Raw genomic sequence first — 22,191 nt, 5'->3', positions numbered from 1 at the left:
GCTCTAACCTGTTAACATGGGCTGTGTGGCTGCTCTAACCTGTTAACATGGGCTGTGTAGCTGCTCTAACCTGTTAACATGGGCTGTGTAGCTGCTCTAACCTGTTAACACGGGCTGTGTGGCTGCTCTAACCTGTTAACATGGGCTGTGTGGCTGCTCTAACCTGTTAACATGGGCTGTGTGGCTGCTCTAACCTGTTAACATGGGCTGTGTGGCTGCTCTAACCTGTTAACATGGGCTGTGTGGCTGCTCTAACCTGTTAACACAGGCTGTATCGGCAGCGGTATCGGTAGTAGGGAGAGCGGTATCGGCAGTAGGGAGAGCGGTATCGGCAGTAGGGAGAGCGGTATCAGCAGTAGGGACAGCGGTATCGGCAGTAGGGAGAGCGGTATCGGCAGTAGGGAGAGCGGTATCGGCAGTAGGGACAGCGGTATCGGCAGTAGGGAAAGAGGTATCAGCAGTAGGGAGAGCGGTATCGGCAGTAGGGAAAGAGGTATCGGCAGTAGGGAGAGCAGTATCGGCAGTAGGGAGAGCGGTATCGGTAGGAGGGAAAACGGTATCGGCAGTAGGGAGAGCGGTATCGGTAGTAGGGAGAGCGGTATCGGCAGTAGGGAGAGCGGTATCGGCAGTAGGGAGAGCGGTATCGGTAGTAGGGAGAGCGGTATCGGCAGTATAGGGAGAGCGGTATCGGCAGTAGGGAGAGCGGTATCGGCAGTAGGGAGAGCGGTATCGGCAGTAGGGAGAGCGGTATCAGCAGTAGGGAGAGCGGTATCAGCAGTAGGGACAAAGGTATCGGCAGTAGGGAGAGCGGTATCGGCAGTAGGGAGAGCGGTATCAGCAGTAGGGAGAGCGGTATCGGCAGTAGGGAAAGCGGTATCGGCGGTAGGGAGAGCGGTATCGGCGGTAGGGAGAGCGGTATCGGTAGTAGGGAGAGCGGTATCGGCAGTAGGGAAAACGGTATCGGCAGTAGGGAGAGCGGTATCGGTAGTAGGGAGAGCGGTATCGGCATCGGCAGTAGGGAGAGCGGTATCGGCAGTAGGGAGAGCGGTATCGGCAGTAGGGACAGCGGTATCGGCAGTAGGGACAGCGGTATCGGCAGTAGGGACAGCGGTATCGGCAGTAGGGACAGCGGTATCGGCGGTAGAGAGAGCGGTATCGGCAGTAGGGACAGCGGTATCGGCGGTAGGGACAGCGGTATCGGCAGTAGGGACAGCGGTATCGGCAGTAGGGAGAGCGGTATCGGCAGTATCGGCAGTAGGGAGAGCGGTATCGGCAGTATCGGCAGTAGAGACAGCGGTATCGGCAGTAGGGACAGCGGTATCGGCAGTATCGGCAGTAGAGACAGCGGTATCGGCAGTAGGGACAGCGGTATCGGCAGTAGGCACAGCGGTATCGGTGCATCTCGAGTCCACGTTTCAGACGGCCGGTCTCGCCCGGGATAGGGGGCCAAACGGTTTAGCGGGGTATTGTTCAGTGTCTGCCACGGCGTGGTGGAGACTGTCTGTACTCTGTACCCTTGGAGCAGCTCTGCTGGATGTCATGGTGCCGTCAGCCTGAATACACCGCTCGCTTCAACCTGCTTGTCAGTTGAGCACAAACTGTAAGTGACAGGTGTCTGAATGTGTGTGTATTTTACAATGTGTATGTCTCTTTACCTGTTTGTAATTGTATGGGGGACCTAAGTGAAATATTCAAAGGTGTGTGTCTTACTCTTTGTGTGTGTGTTTTTGTGTGTCTGTGTGTGTGTCTCTGTGTGTGTGTGTGTGTGTGTGTGTGTGTGTGTGTGTGTGTGTGTGCGCGTGCGTGCGTGCGTGCGTGTGTGTCTCTAAGGGCTGGATTAGCCTTTTTAGTAAAAAAAAAAAAAGTATTATAATATTCTTTTTTTAATAAATAATAAAAGTAAAAAGGCTGTGCGGTGGAGGATGGTCTTTTTTTTTTTTTTTTTTTTTTTACCTGTACAGTCTGGATTATAGCACTCTCGACTCTTTGTGTGTGTGTGTGTGTCTTTGTGTGTGTGTGTGTGTTTGTGTGTGTGTGTGTGTGTGTGTGTGTGTGTGTGTGTGTGTCTTTGTGTGTGTGTGTGTGTGTGTGTGTGTGTGTGTGTGTGTGTGTGTGTGTGTGTGTGTGTGTGTGTGTGTGTGTGTGTGTGTGTGTGTGTGTGTGTGTGTGTGTGTGTGTTTGTGTGTGTATGCGTGTGTGTGTGTGTGTGGGGGGGGAGGGGGGAGGGGGGGGGGGGGGGGGGCGCATGCTCAGGGCAACATTGTGCCCAGGAGCCTGCATCCGCGCTTGTCGCCAGGTAATTTCCTTCAGATGCCAAAGATCCACAAAGATCCACGTCTTCCTTCTCTCCGCCCTCAGAAAGGTGGTTATACAGAGAGAGAGAGCAGGTGCTTCAATTATGCACAGGATGAGGGGGCAGAGGAAGGGTCACGGCTTCAAGACATGCACAATATGTCAAAGCTGACACTTTCACCCAAGACCTTGGATAGACCTACTTACATTTTGAAAATACATTTTTTTTTTTTTTTTTTCCCAAGTACATACACACAAGCGTACCATCATTTCTTATGGTAGGACATTTTCTTTTGATCCTCATCGTACAAAGAAGTACAAAGAACCTTTTTAGTGCATTGGGTTCAAGTCACTTCCGATCCGGGAAATGAAAAGGTTGTATTAATCCAACTAGAGATGTCATTTAAAGTCATTTAAAGCTGCAATAGTCATGCTCTGACCACTAGCGTGCAGCACAATGCCACTCGAAACAAATTGATAAGAGATTTGCTGAAAAGAAAACCTTTTTTATAATACAGGTGGGCCAGGTTTTATGATGGAAGCTAATTTGAAGGCCACACTTACAGTAGGTAGACCCGCTTCCACCACAGCTAACATCTGGACAGATAACAGTAGCTAAACATGTTGTACATTACTTTTCTGGGGGGGGGGGGGGGGTTAAGCGAAAGTAACGAGTAACGTAAATATAACTACTTTGATACAAATAATTTGATTACTTTTTAAAGGAGTAATAAGTAACTAAGTACACTTCCTGAGTAACTTGCCCAACACTGTGAATGAATGAATGAATGAAAACTTTATTTAACAGATTGCAGAATGGGAGGGCGGCTACGTGGCGTAGTGGGCAAGGCGCTCGCCACGAATGACGGAGACGCTGGGCTTGCCTGTTCGAGCCCAGTGCTCCACATTGCTTTCAGTTTAGCTGGTCGTTCATACTAATACACATTGGCCGTATTAGGGGGTGGGAAACTGATGGGTGGGGATCGGGCGTTGTGGACAGCGACTCCTACAGGTCGGTTGGTGCGCCTGCGCAGTAGAATCAGGAAGTGTCGGGGGCAGCGTGAGCCTCCCACGCGTTACTCCTCGCCACTGAGAGATCGAGCTGCGCAGGTGAAAAGATGCGACTGCTTTTACCTCAAGTACCGGAGGGGACTTGTGCTATGTATGACTTAGTCCACATTGCAGCCGGCTTGTGGGAGGCAAGAAACAGCGTTCGTGACAGGGGAGGGTTGAATTGGATGATACGAAATTGGGATGGGAGAAGATATAGAAAATGGGAGAAAAAGTGGATAAAAAAAAAAACAAAAAAAAAACAGATTGCAGAATGGGTACAATACAGTACGGCTCAATACACACAATTGGGGACAGAACAAACTGGTACCACCAGTGCGTGGGATGTGGGATGATGTTTTATTGGCGAGTAGCACTCAGCAGTCAGCACACAAGCCCAATTCCGCTAACAAAGCCGGGGCCGTTGCCAGCCCATTGTTTGCTGCCAGTAACCTTTCCACCACAAATGTTCTCATTCAAAGACTGTGTTTATAGCAACCAGCCTGGAGGCCCACAGTCCACTCAGTGATGGCCAACCAGCCCCCCATCACCACCTGTGATCCCCCCATCATTCGTGTCATCTCTGTACAGTTGTTGGATATTGGAACTCTCTCTCACAAACAAACATGCTACAATATTTGATAAATGCAGACGCTATCTATTACCATTGATTATAATTCCGTATCCAAACACACTGTCTGTGGGAAAGCACTTTTACACTATGACACTATTACACTGATACACTATGCCACTATTACACTATGACCCTATTACACTACTAAACTAGTACACTATTACACACTATTACACTATTAGATTCAAATACAGTTTTATTTTTCATAATGCAACAAGTACAATGGGATTATTACTCTCTGTTTGCTCCACAGCAGAAAGGAAGAAAAAGCAACAATTAACAGAATAGAAAAGCAGGTATTTATATACAATAAACTGTATCTGCGGTATGTGCAATAACCTAAGTATGAATAAGTATGAGTGAATAAAAAGAAGTACACATTAGACAAGTTAAAGATAATTGCACATTATATTGATGCACGAGCAGGGTGCAGTAAAGTGGCTGAGCATTGTAGCAGCATTTGTCAATGAGCGGATTAACTGTTTACCAGGCGTACTGTGAGTAGAAACTGTTCTTGTACCGGTTTGTGTTTGTTTGTTTGTTTGCTGCGGTTACTGGCCACCGGATCGCAGGGGGGAGAACAGCTGGTGTCCCGGGTGCATCTAGTTTTTTACCAACGATCTGCGATCTGATTGGCCACTGATGTTTCTGGTGCGATCTGATTGGCCACTGACGTTTCTGGTCATGTGACGTGCCCATTTCCACCTCGACCAGCAGCAAACTACCTAACGCCTAGTTTATCACTGGTTAAGCTTAGGCGACTCTTTCGAAGTAGGTTAAGGTTAGAGTTTGGAATCAGGGCTGGTGTTCTATCGCCCTGCTCTAAGACAAACTCTAACCTTAACCAACTTCGAAAGAGTGCCTAAGCTTAACCGGTGAAAGAAACAGGCGTCACACGATTGGCCGCACATGTCACACGACCAGAAACGTCAGTGGCCAATCAGATCGCAGAACGCGAACGCGGAACTGGAAATGGGTTGGTAAAAAACTAGACACGTCCCGGGTGGTTGTGGTCCTGGATGGTTGTGGTCCTGGATGATGGAGATATGGCTTTGTTCCGACACCTGGACTCATGGATCTCCTCGATGGACGGCAGTGAACACCCAATGATCTTTTCTGCCATCCTCACGACCCTCTGGGTGGCTTTCTCATCCCGAGTGGTGGTGTTGCCATACCACCACAATGGTGACACAGCTCGTCAGTACGCTCTCTCTACGGTGCCTCGGTAGAAGTTCACAAGCCATTGCGTGCTCTTGCCACATTTCCTGAGGCACCAAAGGGGGCCGGGGCGCCGGTGGGCCTTCTTGAGCATGACCTCCGTGTTGTAGGTCCACCTTAGGTCATCGGAGATCTGGAGTCCTAGGAGCCAGAAGCAGTTGACGACCTCCACTGGTATCCCATCCAGGCTGATGGTAGAATGGTTGCCCTGATGTCTACTGAAGTCCACGATTGAGCTCCTTAGTCTTACGATGAGCTCTTGTCCTTGCACCAACGGGGGGGAAATTCCGTCTGGGCCAGCTGCCTTCCCTGCCTTCAAGGCTCTGCGGACCTCATGCTCCAACAGTTGTAGTATGCGTTCCTCTGGTTGGGTGGTCAGTTTGTTGGTTTGTGCCGTGTTCGCCTTCTCAAAGCTCATCTGGTAGGGTGGGGTCTGTGTCGGAGCCAGAGCCCCCAATTATTTTGTAGTCTGTTTTTCCTTTTTTTATGGCCTTTCTGAGGCCCTTTTGTAGAGATTGGAGTTTCTGGATTTGAGGGCTTTATTACACACTATTACAGTATGCCACTATTACACTATGACACTATTACCCTATTACACAATTCCACACTATACACTTATTACACATTATTACACACTATTACACATTATTACACTATCACACTATTACACTATTACAAATTATTTCACTATTACACAATATTACACATTATTACATTATTCCACATTATTACACTATTACACATTGCACACTATTACACAATACACACTATTACACAGGATTACATCATTACACTATCATACTATTACACAGTTAAGCATGGCCTAGAGTAGACCAATGAAAGTAGTAGTCTGTATTGAGTCTATTGACCTCCCATAAGTCTCAATGATGGAAATGATTCATTCATGTTTGTAATGCACAGGCACTATATATTAACAACAATAGGTTCAACTATTGCTTCCATGTTGTAAACAGACACCAGAGAGCTGATTACCTGAGGTTCTGAACAGAGAGCTGATTACAGGAGGCTCTGAACAGCAAACCCGTATAGTATCGCCCTCTTGTTTTCAAAAGGTGTAACGTTATACTGAATACCCATTTCAATGGACAAGGGTGGAAATGTATTCAAATAAAATACTTGTCGTTGACCGATGTGAAAAATATTCCAGAATTCACCTCCCTGGCCCGCTGTCAGCCTACGTGCCACCAAGGCCTTGTAGTTGGTGAGCTCCAGATAGACCCACAGACAGCCAGACACACACAACTAAACTAATAATCATAATGTGTCAATAAGTGTGAGTACAGTATGTTCACATGGAAAAGTAAAAGCTTTTCAGAACGTCCCGACTCAAAGTCCTCACTCTCCCAAGTTTATAGACCCCCACCACCTCCTAATAGACAGTCTCCTCCCCACCGCATGTATATATTCCCACCCCGCCGTATGTATATTTCCCTCCCACCCACCCACCCCCTCCTAATGTACAGTCCCCTCCCCATCATATATACTCTTTCAGGATCTAGGGGTAACAGTACTGTATATTTGAATACCGTTTATGTCACAAATGTATCAGTACTAAATACCTATATGTCCCTATGCCATAAATGTCATGTATGTTGTGTATGTCATAAATGTCTATATGAATTGAAAATGGGGGACCCTGATGGAAACAAGACAAACGTCTTTCTCAGGTCTGCATCCCCTTAACAATTGTATGTATTGAGCCGTACTGTATTGTACCCATTCTGCAATCTGTTAATAACGTTTTCATTCATTCATTCATTCACATTACACATGTAAACAAACCACTTTTCTTTTTTTACAGCCTCAAAAGTAATATAGAATGTTCAGCCACAGACTCATACCCCCCGCCCCCCCGACACACCACTAATCGCCTCAGCCCTTCATGCCAGTGGTGATCAGGCTTCACAACCGGGGGCATGGACTGTTACCAGCAGCTGGAGAACTAACGCCTGCAGAACTGAACTGTTAGAAACGGTTGTTTAATACCCTTCCAGGTATTATATTATAGGTTCTCTCCTGGGCTGTAGATGTGAGCAATGCCAGGCTATAGAGGGTATGGGTGTGATGTCCCAGTAGGTGGGAGTCACAGCGGTTACACCCACTGAGTGTCAGAAAGACACTTGAGTGGAAGCGTTGGCGTTCAGTTTGTAAAAAAATATATATATATTTAAATGATGAAGCCTTGAACATAACTTGTCTCAGCAGCACTCACAGTGTGTTGAAGAGAGCAGGAGACAGGCATAATGGAAGAGGAGAATACAGAATTAAAACAGAGAACATCTGACAACTTCTAGCACCCTTGACATTTAACTACATTACTGCTTTCAATACTATTCAACTAACCAAGCAATCAGAACATGAAGCAATAATCTCAATAATCAGTAATCAAAAAACTATATCAGAGATCATACCAAACAGGTACAGTAGGAAACAAGTGTGATAGAACGCTGGCCTGGGATCAGTTAAAGGTCACCACACTAAAAAGGTATAATCACACCATCAGTTGAATATTGTGTTTTTATGACGCTTTATGGAAACTTCATGTTCAGAAAACACATAATACCATGCACGCACACACACGCACGCACGCACACACACACACACACACACACACACACACACACGCACACACACGCGCACACACACACACACACACACACACACACACACACACACACACACACACACACACACACACACACACACACACACACACACACACACACACACACACACACACACACACACACACACACACACACACACACACACACACACACACACACACACACACTCCTCCTTTTTATTTATCTGTGATCCAAACACCAAATGACTCAGAATGTCTTTTTTTTTTCTTATTATTTTAGACGTATTCCCTTAAAAAGTGTATATGTATTTTATCTTTTTTACATCGACCCTACCCATTTGAAGTTGGATTACTTAGTCAAAGTCGATGACGCATTTCGCTTCACAATTTATTCAAGGACAGGCGCAACACTCATAGATTACATACACTCGTTCATTAATTTCGCCATTAAGAGTCTGTTTGCCGCCCGTAATAGCAGTGAAGTGCCGACCGGAATATATGCCCGACGTATTACTGTGCTCCGCTTGAATATTGCATCAGGAGATTATGAGAGTGTGCAGGCCCCTTCATGTGATAAGACCATTCAGATCCATGGTTGCTGGGGCCACTAAGCTCTGTGTACAACAGAGGCAGAGAGACAGTCCTGACAGCGAACACTGAATGTGAATGGTAGGATATTCTATATCTAACTGGATTTCACAAATCCCATTGATGGGGCGTGGTGTTTAAAACAGTGTTTTAAACACCACGTGTTTAACATGCTATTCAGTGCATGGAGGATGAGAATATGAAAGGAGGGCAACAATCAGAATCATATGCCTTGATCGATGATGATGATGATGATGATGATGATGATGATGATGATGATGACGATGACGATGATATTGATTCTAAAAGGGGAACGCCTCCCATTTTAAGAATTCATATGTTGTTATTCCTGTACCCCGTGACAGTTCAGTCTGTATACATGAACCACTCTCTCCTAGAAGCTGATAACATCACAGAGAACATATCACACATTCATCTGCGGCTGCTCCACGAGACGGTAATGACAATAACGCAAGGTTGTGTTCTCACTCAAGTTTAAACCTTGTTTGGGTGTAAATGCTCACGCAAAAATGTTGTGGGCCCACAATGATTGTATTGTCTCTGGAGCGCCTCTAGATTTTACATTTCATACATAACGCAAATTTGAAGGTTCTCTCCCTCTGATTTATAGCATTAGGAGAGGGTCGGTGCAGGTGGTTCAAAGATATTCACTGAATCGCCCTGGAGCGCAGGAATGATGATGTGCATCTTTAAAATGAGGTTTGCGTTCCGCTTTAAACAATGCTTCCACCCTGAAACGCAGAGGACTTGCTTCAGAACGCTGCTATGCTGGCAGGCTTACCCACCACCTTCCCCCACCCCCTCCACCCCCTCCACCCCCTCCAATCTATAGTATTGTGCCTATTTCAGACCCTAGAGCAGAAGACAAGAAAATGGATACTGAATTCAAAAACAGGGCTATTTCAGCTACTACTACAGAATAAAGACATGACAAGGAATACTGCATTTAAAAACAAGGCTATTTCAGCCTCTAATATAGAATAAAGAAGACAAGTATGAAATACAAAAACACCAAATCCATTTTAATAAAAGCAATATATGTATATGTATACGTGTGTGTGTGTGTGTGTGTGTGTGTGTGTGTGTGTGTGTGTGTGTGTGTGTGCGTGCGTGCGTGCGTGCGTGCGTGCGTGCGTGCGTGCGTGCGTGCGTGCGTGCGTGCGTGCGTGTGTGTCTCTAAGGGCTGGATTAGCCTTTTAGTACAAAACTAATTAAGTATTATAATATTTTTTTTTAATAAATAATAAAAGTAAAAAGGCTGTGTGCGGTGGAGGATGTTCTTTTCTTTTTCTTTTTTCTTTACCTGTACAGTCTGGATTATAGCACTCTCGACTCTCCGCCCAGTGGCCGCGACACTCAGATCCCCCGTGGGCGGCGGCAGAGCACTGCCTGGTCCTCTGCTGCGTCCCGTTGGCGCAGGTCACCGAGCAATCGCTCCAAGAGCTCCACTCCTGCCACTGGCCGTCCACTGGGGCCGCGCGGCCGGAACCCATGTGCCCGAGTGGGGAGGGGGGAGGGGGAGGAAGGGGGAGGGGGAGGAAGGGGGAGGGGGAGGGGGGAGGAATGGGGTTGGTGACAGACAGAAACGGGAGGAGACAAGATATTCAGATCGCCATCTTAGACCGTTGGTTTTCAGAGCCAGTAGGGGGTGAAATACAGCCAGAGAGAGAGACAGCGCATCTCAACTGACCTGTTTCTTTTTTAGTTTTTTTGTTCATTTTTAAATCACAATTGTTATATTTTGTTTGATTTGTTTGTTTTGTAAAAACACTTTGTTGTTCACGACTTGTGCTGCGTGAATTAGAATGACGGTTCAAGACACAACAAGACCACACTGTATAGGCCTACTAGAAACTAGATGTGCGGTAGGGATGCTCGATATTGGCTTTTTTACCGATACCGATATACCGATATTGTCCAACTCTTAATTTCCGATACCGATATCAACCGATATCAACCGATACCGATAATATGCAGGGTTCCCCCCCCCCCCCAAAAAACGGAATTAAGGTAATTAACATTACATATCTCTTGTTGTGGAATTAACACAACATTATGCATACTTTTGACAATAAATAAAATCAGAATTTGTTCTTACTTGCTTGCCTGGGTAAATAAAGGTTATAGAAATGTAAAAAAATAAAAATAAAAAAATAAATATATTTTTTTTTGAAAACCGATAGATATTTTCCGATATCACATTTTAATGCCGATATCGGTCGATAATATCGGTAGGCCGATAATATCGGACATCCCTAGCATAAAGGTGTAATTGCAATGCTTAGAAAAGCTTTGATGGGCTGTATATTACGAGGACGGCACACAGATGTTGACAGAACACTCTGTCTCTACTGCTTCTCCTGCACCTGCAGGGCCCGTCCTCTGCCCAGGTGCCCGAGGCAGCGAGGTGTATGATGCCCGCTTATGGACGAGGGTCCAGCTAGAAAATGGCTGACGGTGTAGGAAACTAAGCAAAAGAGTTCAGTATGTAACAGTAAGCTAAAAAAACATATACTCTTCACCTTTTATTAATACATTCTGCCACTTTACACTCATTACACCCACACTGTGATTATTGTATTGTAAATGAGAGCTTGTTTATGCTGCTATTTTCAAGTTGTATAGTTGTGATCTTGGCAGATAAGCATTCGCAATATCAGGGTCCGGGACCCTGTTCATGATTTTAATCAAGGTTTTAGAGAAAGTGAAGAAACCTGGGCTGATACAGTACATCTTAAAGTTATAGTCTGTTGTAATATAATTACTAAGTAATAGGAAAATATCTGGGACCTTGCACTCAAAGCAACATATTGTAGACGACTGTAAGTCAACATGAACAATATAAAAGAAAGATTAGTCACAATGTGTTGTGGTTTATATTGTTATTACCTGCATTGCTTAGTTTTATCCTTTTTCTTACGCTTTTATTCTGTCTATTGTATGTCTATTTTACTGCTGTGAAGCCCTCCGGGCTGCAATTTTTGTATGAAAGGTCCTATACAAATAAAGTACATTATTACTATTATTATTGTTATTGTTATTATTAGTATTATTATCATTATTATTATTATTATTATTATTATTATTATTATTATTATTATTATTATTATTATTATTATTATTATTATTATTATTATTATTATTATTATTATTATTATTATTATTATTATTATTATTATTATTATTATTATTATTATTATTATTATTATTATTATTATTATTATTATTATTATTCACCACCTGTGTGTCCATCTTACTCATCGTATTCATACAAAGCACTTAATATAGTAATACTACAAAAAAGTTAAACCCTACAAAGCACTTGTGGCTAACATTTTTATTTGACTCTGGGGAGAAATATCTGTTAACTGCCTTCCCCTTTTAGATGGGCAGGTGTGTGGGGAGAAGCCTGCAGAATTGAATCAGTCTTGCCAGTTACTATGGCAAAGCTCACATTTAGCAGTGTGGAAAAAACCCACGGCAGCTAATCTCCTTACTGTCCACAGGCAGCTGCTAAGTGATTACAACGTCAGTATTACAGTACTCCAGGTTTCTCAACTCACAATTTTAGTCAAATGAGTACATGAACAGCACATATCGCTGTTGTTCGGCCACAGGGGAGCGCATCCATCCTGGTGAATTTCCACTCACCATTCAAATGTATTTGAAATTATCAATATGTTGCTTTCTAATGTTGAACCATATGTGATTATTTTCTGCTTTCGAGGGAGATGAGTTTTCAAAACCGATTACATAAAGGCAGATGATTGTAGAGCCATTATTACCAGAGTTTTGGCCAGGTTGAACAGTGTGGACGCCATGTTGTGGCCACCTTATCATAGTCATAAGCCACTGACGTTCCAAAACAGTTTTTGAAACCTTGCTGTCCAAACTAATCAATAGCTCTGGTTGAGTGCAGTGCTGGAGTTCAAAGATACAAGACAGCAGAGGCCCTTTGAGGTTATCTTCACGTTCACATTTCAAATGATTTGGATGAGTAATCATCTGATGCTTTTTTAATTTAATGATATAGCGGCGCACCGATCTGTAGAGACTATCCTCTGAAGATAGGTTTGGTTTTTCATCTTCCTCATCAATCCCCTACTCAGTCACACTCTCAGGACTCAATATTAGAGGAATAGTTCACTTTGGGTTTCGAGATATTGCTAGTGAAAGTCAATGGGGTCCGTTAGCATTTCTCTGTAGATTCACATGCAGAACTTTCTCTAAACAACTCCTAACCAACATTGTTAATGTATAGAGAACAACTAAAAGAGAATGAGACATACTGAAGGACCTCATTGACTTCCACTAGCATTGCTAACACATGCTAACCATTGACTTCCACTAGTGTTATAACAAACGCTAACCATTGACATCAACTAGCGTTGCTAACAAACGTTAACCATTGACTTCCACTAGCGTTGCTAACAAGCGATAACCATTGACTTCCACTAGCGTTGCTAACAAGCGATAACCATTGACTTTCACTAGCGTGGCTATCAAACGCTAACCACTGACTTCCACTAGTTGCTAACAAATGCTAACCATTGACTTCCACTAGCGTTGCTAACACACACTAACCATTGACTTCCACTAGCGTTGCTAACACACACTAACCATTGACTTCCACTAGCATTGCTAACAAGCTATAACCATTGACTTCCACTAGCGTTGCCAACACACACTAACCATTGACTTCCACTAGCATTGCTAACAAGCTATAACCATTGACTTCCACTAGCGTTGCTAACAAGCTATAACCATTGACTTCCATTAACGTTGCCAATAAACGCTAACCATTGACTTCCACTAGCTTTGCTAACAAACGCTAACCATTGACTTCCACTAGAGTTGCTAACACAAGCTAACCATTGACTTCCACTAGAGTGGCAAACAAACGCTAACCACTGACTTCCACTAGTTGCTAACACACGCTAACCATTGACTTCCACTAGAGTGGCAAACAAACGCTAACCACTGACTTCCACTAGTTGCTAACAAACGCTAACCACTGACTTCCACTAGTTGCTAACAAACGCTAACCACTGACTTCCACTAGTTGCTAACAAACGCTAACCACTGACTTCCACTAGTTGCTAACAAACGCTAACCATTGACTTCCACTAGCGTTGCTAACACACACTAACCATTGACTTCCACTAGCGTTGCTAACAAACGCTAACCACTGACTTCCACTAGCGTTGCTAACACACACTAACCATTGACTTCCACTAGCGTTGCTAACACACACTAACCATTGACTTCCACTAGCGTTGCTAACAAGCTATAACCATTGACTTCCATTAACGTTGCTAATAAACGCTAACCATTGACTTCCACTAATTTTTACTTCCAATATCTCCAAAACACAATGGTGCCTGCGTTTCTTTTTCTTCCCCCTCCCCCCTCGGTGGATCGAAACGACTCCCAGTTTGTGACGAATGAGATGAGACTTCTTAAACCAAGTCGACCGTTCCTTTAATATTATTTGACTTTGATATAATTGATGTCATTGTCCATGAGCATAATACTTACCTGGGCATAAAGCAATGTTGCAGAGTTTGCTCTGAGTCTCCGGCCCGTCGCAGGCCCGGCCTCCGTGCTGGGGGGGGGCACAATTCCTGGTCCTGGTGCGGTGACCTCGGCCACATGTGAACGAGCACAGGCTCCATGGGGACCACTCCTCCCAGACGCCGTGCACTGTGAACACACGACACGAGTCAGGCCTCGCCGACGACCCGCGCTACGCCTACGGGGTGGTGGGCACTTCAATACCCTAGCTAATCAAAGTAGAACTAACTAAGTCTGGCCAGACACAAAGATACGCTCAGGTGGTAGCATCGCTAGACCACTTCCGTCATCTCTGACCTAGAGTTTAGCCTATGTAGAGCGTACATACTCACTGACTTCTGATGCCGTACTGCGCGAGAACGATAAGAGGCTGAGCGATTGGTTTTGGCGCCGCCTCGCGATTGTCTTTGTGTACTCAAGAATGAACCGTAATCTGGTTACCAGTGAGCATTTTTACATGTTATTCCAATGGTCTAAGACAGTCCAAAAATATTAGTGAACGTCCCCCAAATCCACTAGAGTGCACACTGAAATTCTAACTTGTCATCAAGTATAAAGTCTGTAGCTGCTCCATTGACAATTTAGGTGTTGTAGAAGACACAGAGCACCCAGTGGAATACTTTGATTATAAGAGTACATTTTCTGTTTCACAACTGACAGCACTACTATAGAATAAAGCTAATTTAGGCATGAAAACCCAAGGAAACATTCTGTAGGTCCACACAATTAGTCTCCCATTAATTGTCAATGGAACAGCTCCAGACTTAATACCTGATGACATCACAAGTTTGAGTCTGGCATTAGGGGAGAGAGTAGCTCATGTTCACACATAAGAATTTAACTTTCCTAGGTCATGGAAATAACATACTGGAATTCTTCATTTGTGCGGAGTTCCCCTTTTAACCGAGTGAAACGCTGTGCTTTCGAGGCTCATATTCCTTTTGACAAACACAAACTGTGGGGGGAAGAAAATTCCAATGCGCGACTCGTGAGAGGCGAAGAGACGAGGTGCGCGTGATTATAATGTCCGCTCAGGTAAGGAAGGATCCTCATATAGGTTTCAGAGAGTCTTTAATGAAGAGACACTTCTTGGGGATTCAGGTCTTAATCGGATCAAATCTGGAGTGTGCTATACGGTGAGGCTTGACCTTGATGACTTCACCGCAGTGGAGCAATAAAGCCCGAGCATCATCAAGGGGAAGAGGGAATTGAATTATGATCTCGATCGTATGGCCTCCTCCTATACTGCCCTTGAAACTATTTAGAACACAGAACACTGACCGGACCGATGAAGTGAATGATACACTCTTAAGAAAAGATGCGTTATTAAAATAGACGCATTGTCCCTAATTCATCACATGTCGGGGTGTGTAATGGGTGTGTTGATGATACAAGACAAAATGGGTTAATAGTAATACAGTTTTTAACCCAGGTTGTGCCATCTGTATATGTGGCACTTCAACACCCTGCGTTGTCCACTCTGTGTTATTCCACACACACATGTTTTAAACTAAGGACAGCACAGGTTCACTTTAACCAGGCCAGATCTAAACATTGTCTGTTGTGATATCGACTATAGTCCAGGCCACGATTTCACCGATCTCATTACAAAAAGTGATCAGTGAAATGATGGCCTGTACCAATGAACATGCCAGACAATGTTTAAATAGGGTCGGGTAAAAAAAAAAAAAAGCAGTCCTTTGAAAGTCCTGTACTGTGGACGTCCAAATTATTGTTTTACATCGTCGCTTGAGTTTAGTATAATTTATTAGTTTATTTGTACAGAGTACAGAGAACATTACATTGGCAGTTGCAGAAGCAGTGTGTATATACTGTAGCTAAAGATGATTTCCAACACCAGTCCCTAATGTTGTCTATGATGTGTATCTTTTATTCTTTTTATAATTTTTTTTTACCCACGCTGTCCTCGCAGGCTGACATTTGTCCTTAACCGCCAAAGCTCAGCATTTCTGAGCGATCCCTTCCACAGCTTAAATCCTCCAGTGTAAACAATGACTTCCGAAGGTGTACGTTTGCAAGGCTGTTTGGTTTTTTAAAAGCTGACATTTCATAGGCATACAAACTCCGAAGAATCCTATACATAGGAGAAAACTATAGTCGAGTGCAAATATATCCACGTCTTACGAGGGAAAATAGAGTGAAAATGTCACACAGTCTGCAGCCGGTGAGTAAAAACCTTTGATCATATTTTTGAGGCGTTCCCAGCGTGATACTGCCTGGATTCTCAACGCTTTCGATTTGTCATGGAAAATGAACTAAATTGGGCAGCTCTGTATCTTCCGGTTCTTAATGTGTAATTATTCCTCATTTGTATGTATGACTATACCTGGGACATGAACATGAAGCTTAATTTGCTGTAAGAATTTGGCCCACGAATACATATCGTATATACACGTTCAGCTTGCTCCCTGAGCTGAGTTGGAATGGCCACGGAACAGAGTCATTCGCGGGCCAAGTTTTTAGCCAATTTGTTCTTTGAAATGACTCATTACCTTCTCCCATTGTGCATCTGCGGCGCAGAGAATCACTGACCCCCTTTTGAAGACCACCGACCCCCACCCTTGCTTGTGCCACGTTTTTTAATACGAAGCGTGTCAAAATGTCACATGGAGAGCCGCTCAGCGAATTTCAATCAGCCGTGGGCCGTGAAGGCGGAAAAGGCACGGCGTGTCTCTCTCTCTGCGACTCAGAGAGAGAAGAGAAGACTTCTCCTCGACAACACCTGGTTCAAACGAGAGAAGGCACCACCGGCTGCTGCTTTTTAACTAGAACATGTCCCCTTTTTTTCAGAACGCCTGAGACAACAACTTTTTAGTTCGGAAAAAAAAGTATCAACCGCCTCCTCCCTCCAAATGGCTTTTGGTTTCCTGTTTTTAGAGCAACACAGTGTCTTGTCAGGTGGCGTAAATGGAGACATCAGTGTCTGTGTGTGTGTGTGTGTGTGTGTGTGTGTGTGCGTGCGTGCGTGCGTGCGTGCGTGCGTGCGTGCGTGCGTGCGTGCGTGCGTGCGTGCGGTGTGTGTGTGTCTGTGTGGTGCGTTCCTCAGCTTGGTGAAACGGAACGTGGAGGGATATCGGTACATCCCGACTCACACCCCGGGGGGGGGGGAACCGTTTGATACCTGCCTGGTTCCTTGGAATCCCAGGATGACTCATCGCCTGACACCACGCCAGCATGACATGCCTCCCGGCCCGGCGGGGAGAAAACCAAGCACTATTTCAAAATGCAACCGCTGACCTTCCAGAATATAAATATATCTATGTATACAGCCTTGTGGTGGTGATCTGTCGGTATCTAGTGCTGGTACAGCGGAGCTCCACGCGACGCCACATCACACTAAACCATTCAGACGCCGATGGGATGACATGGTATAGTTATGTGGAGATGGAAACGACACGAACAAAAAAGCGATCGTGGAAAAACAACACATTCAAAAAAACGAACCAAAAAAGATATAAAAAAAAAAAAAACATTCAAAGAAAGATAATGCAAATGCATCCACTTAATAATAATATTAATAATAATAATAAATAATAATAATAATAATAATAATAATAATAATAATAATAATAATAATAATAATAATAATAATAATAATAATAATAATAATAATAATAATAATATAATAATAATAATAATAATAATAATAATAATAATAATAATAATAATAATAATAATAATAATAATAATAATAATAATAATAATAATAATAATTATAATTATAATTATATAATAATAATAATAATAATAATAATAATAATAATAATAATAATAATAATAATAATAATAATAATAATAATAATAATAATAATAATAATAATAATAATAATAATAATAATAATAATAATAATAATAATAATAATAATAATAATAATAATGAATAATAATAATAATAATAATAATAATAATAACTATTTGAGCCTAGGGGGGGGAAAGCACATTAACACAGCGTCCTGACATTACAACAGAATAGGAAAAACAAAGACATTTGAAATGATGCAGAATGTGTGCAGCTAACACTACCTGGACAGGGAGCAGTGTTATTGCAAACCCTCGACTCTCTTAAGGGGCCGGCGCAGTGCGTTCCGTACGGAGAGACGCATGTTCTGGTTCGCACTTGCGACCCCTGACCGCAAGATACTGAGCAAGAGCTCCACTGGGACCACTCTTCTGCTCCTGTATGACCTGCGTGAAGGGAGGGAGAAGGGGGACACTAGTTAAAAGCAGCAATGCGGTCCCCGTTGACACAGGGCCCCCCCTGGGGAGAGGAGGGGCTTGCAAGGAGAAGGGGGAGGGAGGGGGGGGGACAAGGTAGGACGAGGCAGGGAGAGGTAACACATCGGACATGTTGTTATCATAGGGTATCGGGAGTGTCAGAGTGACTAGGGAGGGTGGAGGGTTGGGGGGGGGGGGGGGGGGCAAAGTTATCCCACCTCTATGTGATCTTTGATAAATGAAGGGAGAACAATCTCTACGTCCTTGTTTTGGTGTTTAGGTTGGTCTCAGAGACAGCGTGATTGGAGGGGGGGGGGGGGGGGGGGGGGGGTTAGAAATGCCGCTCCCGGGGAGTTGCCTTGGTAAGAGGATGATAATGCACAGGAGAGCAACAATTTGGAATGAATAAAGGTAACGTTTTAGCAAGGCATTTATTAAAAGATCACAGAGAAGGCATACAGTAGCTATGATTATATATACTGTAGTAGCTATGGTTATATATACTGTGTGTGTGTATATATATATATATATATATATATATATATATATATATATATATATATATATACACACACACACACACACACAGTATATATAATATATTTGTGTGTGTGTGTGTAGATATTAACAGTGGACGGTTCAATTCATCTTCCAAAATAAGCCATGCATATCAATACAACTATACATACAATAATATATTTAAACAAAGGAGGGGAAAAAATAAAGAAGACATCACCAGTAAAAATGTATAAAAACGTTTATGGTGACATGCAAGAGAAAGACGACATCTAACCGTGAGAAATCATAACATGGGGTTTTAATGGCTGTTAGTTCACAAGGAGGAGGTCATGTGTCTTCCCTGCAGCAAACGAAAAAAGGCTCTGGGTACGGTCTCCTTGGCGATGGCCGAGGCCTACCGTGTTTTAGAGGATCATGACTCAAATTCAGATTCCTAAAAAACATCCTGATTTCTCCAACTCTCCAAGGGTAGGGGGTGAGTTGGAGGGAGGAAGGGGGGGGGGGAGGGGGCATATCTGATTTTATTCAGCAGTTCAAAGCGATCTAGCCTGTATGAGATGCAAGTACAGTAGAGGTGGCGTTTTCTATTTCTATTTCTATTACTCTTCTGAATTCCGAGGTGTGTTGCAGGGTTGCAGGATATATCAATGCTATTCATGCCCTCACACATGCCCTTTTCTTCTGGGATTCCACTTATTTATGGAAAAACCTTGCAAATTCTATTCAGCGGCATAACTTTGCATGCAGCATTTATACGTAGCGTGTGCTGGTAAGATATTGATAGCTGTTTCATATCATATGATTAAAAATAAATAATAACCTATGGCCATAATGATGAACATATAAATATGTAATAGTAATTCTACAGTGTTTTGTTTTGAGGTTAATTTGACCGGATCAAATGTTAGTCACAGATTACTTTGAGCCTTTCCAAATGTTTCCTACAGTATCAATAATATCAATAAATGCCAAGAGTTGCTGAATAAAAGGCAGATTGCGGGGTGTATTGTGGGCAAGGCAGTGGGGTGAATTCAAAGCCTGAGGGCAAAGGAAATCAACTATTTGGTGGCAATGGGGTGGATCATCAAATGTCAATACCAAAATCATCACCAAATAATCCATGTTTGATTTCAGTTAAGACCCCCGCAGAAAGATATTCAATTGGCTTTTGAGAACAATAATATTTTTTTCTTTTTTTTCCTTTCAGCTCTGAATACATTTATGTCATTCTGAAAACCATAAAATCATATTAGGATTTTAGGCACACAATTTGCTTCAAAGCAGCTTCTCAAAAAGTTGCAGTATCGAGGACATATTCAACCAAATAGGGATCTGGGAAAAAACAAAACACTAACACTTTATTTTTTCGCAGATCATCTTATCGTATAGACTAGAAAGGTGGATCAATCGGTTAAATGAGGCAGGGAGAGTAAATTAGAACACTGAAGATGAAAAAACAAAAACAGAAAAAGCAAAAGTGATGAGATAACGAGGAAATAACGTACCTAGGGGCTTTGAGATGGGAGGGGTGTTGTTAAGGATTAGTACTCAGTGATTTGCAAATTAAAATAATAATGAGAGGGGTGTTTCAACTGACGACAAGTGATTAGTAACGACACATGAAGAAACAGAAAAGAGGAAAGACTTCCCATGAAATGAAACAGAAATGAAAGTCTTAACAGCAACTAATTAATTAAAATAAATAATAAATAAAAAAAACACCCCCAATCTGCTTCAGGATAGGATAGGATAAAATAAATAAAATGTAATAATTAAAGCAAAAAAAATAAAAAAAATAAACGTTTGTTTTATTAAAATGTTTTAATGACCATAGTACATTTGGATTGTATTGAGAATGCTTAAGTGGTATAGGTTATAGAAGTCCTAATTACTTTAACATAAATGTAATTTTGATTAACCGTATTGGATATTGTTCCAGCCTATTAAGACACTTAATTACATTATATCAGCAAGGGCGGCATTTATCAATTCAACTTTGGTCCAGTATGGTTTTCATATTTGGCCAATGGGGGGGGGGGGGGGGGGGGGGGGGGGGGGGGGGGGGGGGGTTCATCGTAAGACATTTAATTTATCACTCGAGAGGAAAATGATTAACTACATCAGGGCCTACTTTTTACCTTCTGTTTTTTAATTAACGGCCTGTGAATATATCAGTAAATCCACTTGCCAACTCGGCCGGGTGCGATAAAACAAACAGAGGAGGGACCCATAGAACCCAATTATACCCCGTATTCAAAGTAAATACGGCGAGAGAAATGGGAACATTTTAATCTGGCATGATTCATAATAATATGTACGTATAGCCATAGAAGAAAGAAATAAAGAGGGAGGAAGAAGAAAATCATAATGCAAACACAGTTGTCACTTAAAGAAAAAGGTGCAAGTACAAGAGAGGAGCATGCAAGAGTGACTCAAGATGAAGATTACGTTTAGTTAACAAGAGTATAATAAGGTATAGAAGAAACAATAACTATTGTATATTACCAGTTTGTGCCATAAATTTAGCAGACTCGGCTTGCTCCCGCTGGGCCTTTGTGTCATGAACTGATCGTGGCCGCTGGCTTTTAACAGTGTGCTCTCCGATCATTCCATATTCTATGGGGACAGAGTAGAGGTTGATATGAAACCTTCTGATGACAACAATGAGCTTATTAAACACATATACGGTACTGTTTTTTTTTCTCTTTGGTGCAAAGCAGCTGCAATGCATGACTAGAAACAAAGACCACACAATGATATAGTAGATATTTTACTGTTCCCTTGTTTTTTTTCTTGTTATTTTTTTTTTACTTTAAAAGCAAAGAACAATGCAAAAAAACGGATTTATATAGAAAGGGTGAGTTTGGAAAGTATTAATTGAGCTTGGAAGCACAGCGTAGACACAGAGCAAACATGCAGGTAAACCTCACAACCGTTTTTTATATATTTGTTTTATGCTTATCATCAACACCGGCTACCCCCACCCTCCCCTCCCTCCCCTCCCCACCACCAGAAAAGAAAACAACAAAAGGAAATGAACGTAAGAATGTGTAAGCCATCGGAAAGCCACAGAGGAGGAGGGGGTCATGGACATAACATGCTATTGATCCACTGTTTCCTAAACACTTCCTGTGACTTTCTTTTTTTTTTTAATTTACTTTGTGTGTCATTTTCTTTTCTTTCTTTTTTTTTTGGTTGACCCAGTCCAGGATATTGTGAGCCTTTGGAAAATGTCAGACACATGTATTCTGAGCTGGATTCATGTACTTGCCCTCTTTGTTGCCCAGTACACAACAAACAAACCGGGCACAATATGTGACCACGGTGCTGACACACACACACACACACGGCGACAGTCAAGTGATGCTAGCAAAAAAATACTAACTTCAAACAAAGGCAGCCAATTTCTTTTTTTCTTTCTAATCCAAGACAATATATTGCGTATGCGACA

General features: G+C 42.8%; 1 protein-coding gene across 1 annotated transcript in view; it reads right to left on the bottom strand.

Moving 5' to 3' along the window:
• The window catches only part of LOC311234782 (adhesion G protein-coupled receptor B3-like), a gene marked incomplete at both ends in the record, with an annotated part of 96,442 nt that overhangs the window by 73,935 nt on the left and 316 nt on the right, over positions 1–22,191 (bottom strand). Inside the window, 4 exons of the mRNA XM_084322026.1 lie at positions 9,715–9,879; positions 13,950–14,114; positions 18,030–18,191; positions 21,246–21,388. Of these exons, the coding sequence (XP_084178152.1) occupies positions 9,715–9,879; positions 13,950–14,114; positions 18,030–18,191; positions 21,246–21,388 (635 nt within the window). The remainder of the gene's footprint in view (positions 1–9,714; positions 9,880–13,949; positions 14,115–18,029; positions 18,192–21,245; positions 21,389–22,191) is intronic.

Source organism: Notolepis coatsorum (genome assembly GCF_963971535.1).
Source record: "Notolepis coatsorum genome assembly, chromosome: 9".
Taxonomy (NCBI): Eukaryota; Metazoa; Chordata; class Actinopteri; order Aulopiformes; family Paralepididae; genus Notolepis; species Notolepis coatsorum.
The sequence above is the reverse complement of the archived record's forward strand: the minus strand, read 5'-3'. Positions and strand labels throughout refer to the sequence as shown.